The sequence below is a fragment of the Mugil cephalus genome, chromosome 14 (assembly GCF_022458985.1).
Source record: "Mugil cephalus isolate CIBA_MC_2020 chromosome 14, CIBA_Mcephalus_1.1, whole genome shotgun sequence".
Taxonomy (NCBI): domain Eukaryota; kingdom Metazoa; phylum Chordata; class Actinopteri; order Mugiliformes; family Mugilidae; genus Mugil; species Mugil cephalus.
In genome coordinates, this window is record NC_061783.1 from 5,612,497 (window position 1) to 5,619,622 (window position 7,126).

Here is a 7,126-nt window from a genome sequence, read left to right on the forward strand (position 1 = left end):
TACTATTCAACCAAGGCAACTATATTGCACTATACTAACTACATTATACTAAAGGCTTAATTCCTGTGCAATGCTGTAAAACAGCTTGTTCAAATGACTTTTCTCAGCAGCTTAAAGTGCTTCCGCTGCGTTAGGAGACTGAAAAACTCTTTCCCGCTGCTCTTTAAACAGAGAGCTTCGAGTTAAGAGAGTGTGGATCATTACTAATAATAGTGTGAGGGCTGCAGTGAAATCTCTACAGGACACACAGGGCTGAGCGGCTGAGCGGATCTCTGCTGCTCCGGTGGATCAGTGGAGGTAGTTAGTGAATGTTTCTTTGCACAGTGATTAAGTGGGAGGACCAATGGCAACAAAGGAGACGGAGAGGACGGTGGCTCCTCCTCTCTCCCTCTCTCTCCCTCCCTCTCTCTCTCTCCCTCTCTCTCCCTCGCTGTGTGTGCTTTATAGATGTATATAATCCCGGAGTTGACCCAGAAAACAAACTCCTCTGACTACCGAGACACTGCAGAGTTTGATTCCGCCGCAGGGCTGCATGTAGCCGGATCGTCAGCTGGAGGAACGACGCCGGCAGTGATCCAACTTCTCCGCACGGATTCCACATTAATACTTCGGGTAAGGTTTTCTCTTCTATTACTCTTAAAACAGGCAGAAAGACACCGCTTCCCCATTGTCTTATCGACCATTTTCTTATTTATCTGCATGGATCTAATAATAAAAAAAAAAAGTGAATGACTGGATCTTGTCACAGGCGGCGGAAATCAGTCCCGTTACTTTGTTTAACGTTTAATTTGTCGCGGTATAATGGCATCGATTAGTGTCCTATAAAACAGCCCACATGCAGAGAAGATAAAAAAAAGAAGGTTTCACGCTTCGGCAATAATGCCAGCAATTATTATCCTCCCTCAGACTGTCATTTTGCAAAGTGCCATTTGGCCGAATGATAATCCAGACCTGCAAGACGCGCCACAGATACGGTATAATTAGGTAACACAAGAGCACCAGACAATATCCTGGAGAGGATTTATGCCATTGAGGAAAAAAGTGTCTTATTGTAACCAGCACTAAAAGGCTTGGATTGCTACGCGCAGCCGGGGGCACCAGCAGAGTTCGTGTTGCGATGCTGGTGTTTGTTTAAATGTCTTTGTTTTCCCACAGTCAGAGCATTCATTTCACGGTTCGCCCTGGATGTGTTTTCATGATCATCCCAATTAGAGGCTGCTCTCTCTCTCTCTCTCTCTCTCTCTCTCTCTCTCTCTCTCTCTCTCTCTCTCTCACTCACACACACACACACATGCACACAATGCCGTCCGTTTCTTTAACAAGGCAATCGCGTGGGGGGCAAATTACAGATGCGGTGTGTACAGGATCCTTTTGTCATGTGCAGGTGATCTTAGTGCGAGATCTTTTGTGATGACCGTGTGAAGACAAGAGACAGTGTGGTGTGCGCTGAGGGTGATGGGGGGAAGGAGGGGGAGGAGGAGGAGGGAGAGGTGTGCGTTCTGAAGAAGCATTCCTCTGCGTCCTTTTGGCTGCAAGGGTATTGCTGCCCTCCCTCATTGGTGTGTGATATTCAGTGGCAATTCACTGATGGTGTAATTTCGGAGATGTTTTTCGCGGGGATGCTGCCGTTGTCACTGGAAGGGTCCAAAATGAGAAATAAAAGAGTGCGGGACAAAGAAAATGTTTTATTTATTTGTGTAGTTCAGTAAAGGACTGATTAAAAGTATTGTGTCAACTAAAATAACAGAGTCTGAGAAATCCAGACAGTGTTGATCTGCCTTCACCTCATGTGGATCTGCCAGTCTTGTGCTCCTGCTTCTCACTGAATACTGGTGATTCGAGCTGTCTCAACCAATGCATACGAACAGGGGTTAAAAAGATACTGCACTGCACAGCGATGTGCACAGTTATGTTATATCATTTAATTTTCACAGTTTAAATTATTTAAATTCAGTGGCGAATGCGATGCATTCATGTTTGCTGTCAGAGCTTAAAGAATTTTCTTTTTTCCCCATTTGAATATTGATGTTGATAACTTAATGTGGCACTCTGCTTCGTTCTCTGTGTTTCCACATGTCAAACCCAACACCTCAGTTTTGTAGACTGATGATTTTATCATCACAAAAGGTTACTTTGAGTTACAAATAAAAATTAATGAAAACATGCCACTTTAGCATTAGCTGTTGTGTTGTAAAGAGAAGCTTGTTGGTTGCTAGCTGGATCTGGCTATGTAGTTCTTTTAGGTCAGCCTCTTGTAACTCATCTTTCTGAATTTTGATCATTTCGCTCACAAACTAACCCCCAGAACAACATTTCCTGACATTTCGGACCCTTCGACGCATTATCAACCAATGGGATCCCTTAAATCTCCTGATTTGGGTATCTTAACTATTCTAAAGTCGCCCACAAAATTATCAGAGAAACTACTTTTACAGTAGCCACTAGCCTACAAGACTATGAAACATCCAACCCAGTCCCAGCAGATGTGGCATTTCTAAAACTATAGGTCATTGTTTTGGGTTTGAAAGACGCATCATCTAAAAATTCAAATGTTCACATTAACAAATTACAAAATATCTCGAGACCTTTAAAAATAAAACAGTTCTAGTTAAAAACAGCATGTAAGTGGTAGACTGTAGTCTAGGGTATATGCTCCCACTATATCTTCCACACATCCATCTTTGCCCACATCCTTCTACTGAGAGAAGAGTCCAGTGTGTGTGTCCTGGGACAGGGTAGGCTTGATACAGGTTTTTGATTTAAACTTGAGTAGCCTCATAGCAGACACAGGGTTATGTTGAGGTTATTGTGGTGATTCAGAAACAGTTCTGTGTAAATGCAATCAAGCAGCTTTCTTGGGAAGTGAGATCAGGATCATAATCAGGAAAGGCATGGACAGACAGCAGCCCTGGACTCCAGCCCTGTATCTACAAAAGCTTTCCTGAATAGCTGGCCATATTTTCTTTTAAGGACAGATACCCATAAAGGACACGAATATCTTCCGGTTCTGGTGACCAAAACAATAAGAAAAAGAAACATCTTTCTGTTTAAGTGCTCATCTCGAGTAGATTACTCGACCTCCGACTGGAACTGCTGGACTGTTTTCTGCTGTCCTCTTCCAGGAAATGTCCTTTCAATCTAGGTTTTCTGCTATCTCTCTACATTCAATTTGAGAGGCAGGAAGTCCACTTTCTCTGAAGTTTTCCAGATCTACTCTCACTGCACTTGTTTTTCTTCTGAGCGTTTCAAGTGAGACCCTCGGGCTAAATCTTTCTAACGTGGTTTATCTGATCCAAATGTTGCGTTACATGCACAGGGCAAAACTCCATGTCACATGTTTACCTCATGCTTGCTGTTATTCAGACACTGCTCGCATTAGTAAAGGTTTGACTAAAAAGCAGCTTTCATGTATTTACTGCTATACTGAATGATTATCTCCTCCACTTACCACTGATTCCTTTTTTATCTTTATTTTGTAATTACTATGGGCTGAATTAAAAATCTAATGCCGATTATGTTTTCCTCAAATATGTTTTAGAGTGACCAAGCAGCCATGGCTGAACACATGATGATGCCCATGACCCACGGATTTAGGATGGGCATGAACGGTCCTCCGCAGCACAACAACCAGCCCGGTCTGCGCAGTATGCCCAATGGCCAGGTGATGCACTATGGCAGGAATCCACAGAGCAATATGGAGGCCGCCATGAGACAGAGGCAAGGCATGGTGGGACATGGAGGAATGGGTGGCCCGGTGAACGGAACACCCATGGCCAACCATCACCACCAGATGATGTCCGGGAACATGATGTACAATGGCCAGGGCCCTCAGCAACAGCACCACCACATGCACCCACAGCAACAGCAGCAGCAGCAACAGCAGCAGGGTGGACACCCGCAGCAGTACCTTCCTGGTAACCTTACCTCCCAGCAGCTCATGGCCAGCATGCATCTGCAGAAACTCAACACTCAGTACCATGGACATCCACTGAGCTCGGTCAACGGCCACCACCTTCCCAACGGTGGTCAGTACCGGGTGGGCCCAGCCCAGCTTTCGAGCATGCAGCACATCGGTGGCCCTTTGGGGCTAAACGGCATGGACATGGATCTGATCGATGAGGAGGTTCTGACTTCACTGGTGCTGGAGTTGGGTTTGGATCGTGTTCAGGAGCTTCCCGAGCTCTTTTTGGGACAGAACGAGTTTGACTTCTTATCAGACTTTGTGTGCAAACAGCAGCCGAGCACGGTGAGCTGTTGAGCGATCCAGCTAGGATTGGTTTGTTTGGTTTGTTTGGTCTGGACACCCCAAAGAATGACTGAGAGACCACAGTAGCACAGCAAGAGGAGACAATCTCTCTGTTCTGTTTGGGTTTTTCTGTGTCTGTGTATATGACAGTGTCTAGTGCGCCTTCATGCTGACCTGCCTGTGAGTTGATGAAGAATTGTAATGAGAGAAAATGCAGAAATAGCACCAGGTTTCTCTTCTTTGGGCCAGTGCCAGTAAGATCTGTCGCCTTGGGCCAAATTGAGGCATCCTGATGCAGTGGGCTCTGTCTGTACCCATCTGGCCCTCAGCACATGTGCCTGCAGTGCCAAGGCTTTTGGATAATTGTAAATTTAACAAACCCAATGTGGGAAGGCAACCTGAAATGACTGCCCGCCTGGGTCTGCTAGATTCTGTGGCATCTCCAAGTGTATTTTATCTCTGATGACACCTGCAACTTGTAGCAGACATCTTACAAATTTGTAAAAGGTTGTCCTCTGAATTTGTTTATACAAGGACGAAGGGATCTTGGGAATGGAGAATGAATTTTTTTTCTGTTCATATTGAAGCTGGCTCTTCAAACCTGACTTCATACAAAAGATGACATTTCCTTGAAGAGCAGGAGAGTGCGTCTATGCAGCATTCCTCGGCGACACGATAGGATTTATCTTGGATTGTTTTGGTGAAATGTGCTGCATCAATTATTTAGCTTTCAGTGTCATTTGTCAGACTGTGATACAATCAGCTGTCTTTAAAGGTATCTCATCTAATTCCTGATTTTTAACAGAGTGAACTGTGGGCAGAGTAGTGCATTTCTTGTGAGTGTTGGATTAAACCACTGGCTATTAAACAGTTTTTGGGCATGCCCCATTCAGTGGTCACAAAGGCCCATCCCATGATGGAAGCACCTAGTAAAAAAAAAAAAAAAGGATACATTTTATGTGAAATAAATGTCTGCACGATATCATTCAAATTAGTTTCACTCCATATGTTTCCTGTGCCTGTCCACACCACTAGTGTAGTGGCTTTAGGAACCACCCCACTCCACTAGTGGTATATTTGTTCATTATCAAAAGAGAGGGAGAGATGTATTAGTATATAAGAAACAGCATAACTGAGATTTGAGAAAAGTCAAACAAAAAAAAACAACAAAACAAAGCAAAAAAAAAAAAAAAAAAAACAGAAATCAGACACTGGTAACAGCAGAGGTGTGACAAAACAGGATTGTTAAAAAAAAGTGTGAATTGCAGATTTTGCATCTGTGTGTTATTTGTGTGGGTCTGTACAGTGAGGCTTTTAGATCCCATCAAAAAGGCATCTTCCTCCCTAAACCATTGCCCAGCGTGCTGAAGCTGACGGGAGGCCGTGAGGGGAGAGAGGCTTCGCCATGTGGACACAATGTGTGGACACAGCACTCCCTGGCAGCACTTAGTTTAATCATTATTTAAAGCTGCCACTACCTGTGGCATTGATTTCATTAGGCTGGAAGAGCGAAAGAGGAGCAAACTTGTTGTTTTTGCCATAGATTAGCTTACTCTGCTGCTTTTGTACTGATTAGATTTAAATTACATGTTCTCACACGCTTGTCTTAATTGAGGTCAGCTTGCACATTCTCCAGTGACTCAATAATTATAAATCGGACATGTTCTGTGACGCCCCCCCCCCCCCCTTTTTTTAATGGAGTTGGTAATTAGGTTTTTGTCAAGGTTGCTGCTTTGCTGCTGCAGGCCGGTTGAGTGAGAACTTCCTGCGTTTTTGTAATGCTATTTGTGGAGCTGTCAGAGGGGTCAGGGCTGCACTGGTGAACTGTGTTAATCCGTTCCAATACTACTGCCCTGCTGCGGCCCCTGCCTCTCGCTGGAGATCTGCCATCTCCGAGCTCTACAGTGGAACAATGGGCATTGAAAAGCTGTTGTAAAGGCAGAAAAAGTGCCAGCACAAGTTTCACTTTCCACCTGGCAAGACTGCCGCCACACAAACTCACAACCTCGCAGTTAAAATGGAAACACTTCTGGCCTTAGCGAGACAGTGGCCTCTGATTACAGCTATATCAATAAGCGCAGCCTTCTTGTGTATTGTATCTTTGTACTGTAGAGTAGAGGTGAAGTTGATCTAGACACATATAAGGTACTTTCGAGCAAACATTGTCAAATGTAAACGTAAACCAGTGGCTGATTTTGATGTGTTGACAAGAGATTATATCCTACATTTTTACAAACGAGTGTGTAGATACAGTATACCAATGTCTTTTTGGGTGCAGGGCCCAAAGCTTTAAGACCAAGTAGACTGCATGTTATAGCAAGCGGGAGGGATGCCACCACTGTCCCACAAAGCAGCTGAGAATGTACAGTACAACACTTTGTGGGAACCTGTCTTACGATGCTAGATAAACGTGTGAGATTGTACTCCTGTTCCAAATTACACATCATTCATTTGGGTAATCCCCGACCGCCCTGTCCTCCCTCCTTCTCCTTTCCCACTTCCCCAAAGCTTTTGTAATGTTATTGATTCTATTTTGAGAAAATGTATTTATTTTCAAATAAAATATTTATTTAAAGTTTCGTGTTTGGTGTAAGTCAGTGATTTCGAAATATACCATGACACAAACATGCATGTAGAAGTAGGCAGGAAGATGCTGTGTACTGTGTTATTTGCTTCAGTCTTCGTCTGTTGGTTTTGAACACGTCCCCACCCACAATAAGTGATGAGCAAACACGAGAGAAAAGTACAAACTACATATCGCAAACTGCAGTAAGTCAGCACTCTGTCAACACAGAGCTTGGCCCAGCTGTGTGTGTGTGTGTTTAACTTCATTGTGTGTTATATAATTGGAAATTTCAAACTTTAACAGCCCCGAAAGTA

The 7,126-nt window shown here is 43.9% G+C and overlaps 1 protein-coding gene across 1 annotated transcript; it reads left to right on the forward strand.

Annotated features, from left to right (window-relative positions):
• Nucleotides 1–432: 432 nt before the first annotated feature.
• Nucleotides 433–6,825, forward strand: cited4a (Cbp/p300-interacting transactivator, with Glu/Asp-rich carboxy-terminal domain, 4a). The gene is made up of 2 exons (XM_047605105.1): nt 433–612; nt 3,539–6,825. Exons 1-2 carry the CDS (start codon nt 448–450, stop codon nt 4,256–4,258), a joined length of 885 nt encoding a protein of 294 aa, XP_047461061.1. The 5' UTR covers nt 433–447; the 3' UTR covers nt 4,259–6,825.
• Nucleotides 6,826–7,126: the final 301 nt, after the last annotated feature.

Excerpts from the sequence above, each read along its gene's own strand:
- cited4a (XM_047605105.1), top strand. The coding sequence starts at position 448 with ATGTATATAATCCCGGAGTTGACCCAGAAAACAAACTCCTCTGACTAC. Across the intron at positions 613-3,538 it reads ATTCCACATTAATACTTCGG|AGTGACCAAGCAGCCATGGC; the intron begins GTAAGGTTTTCT and ends AATATGTTTTAG.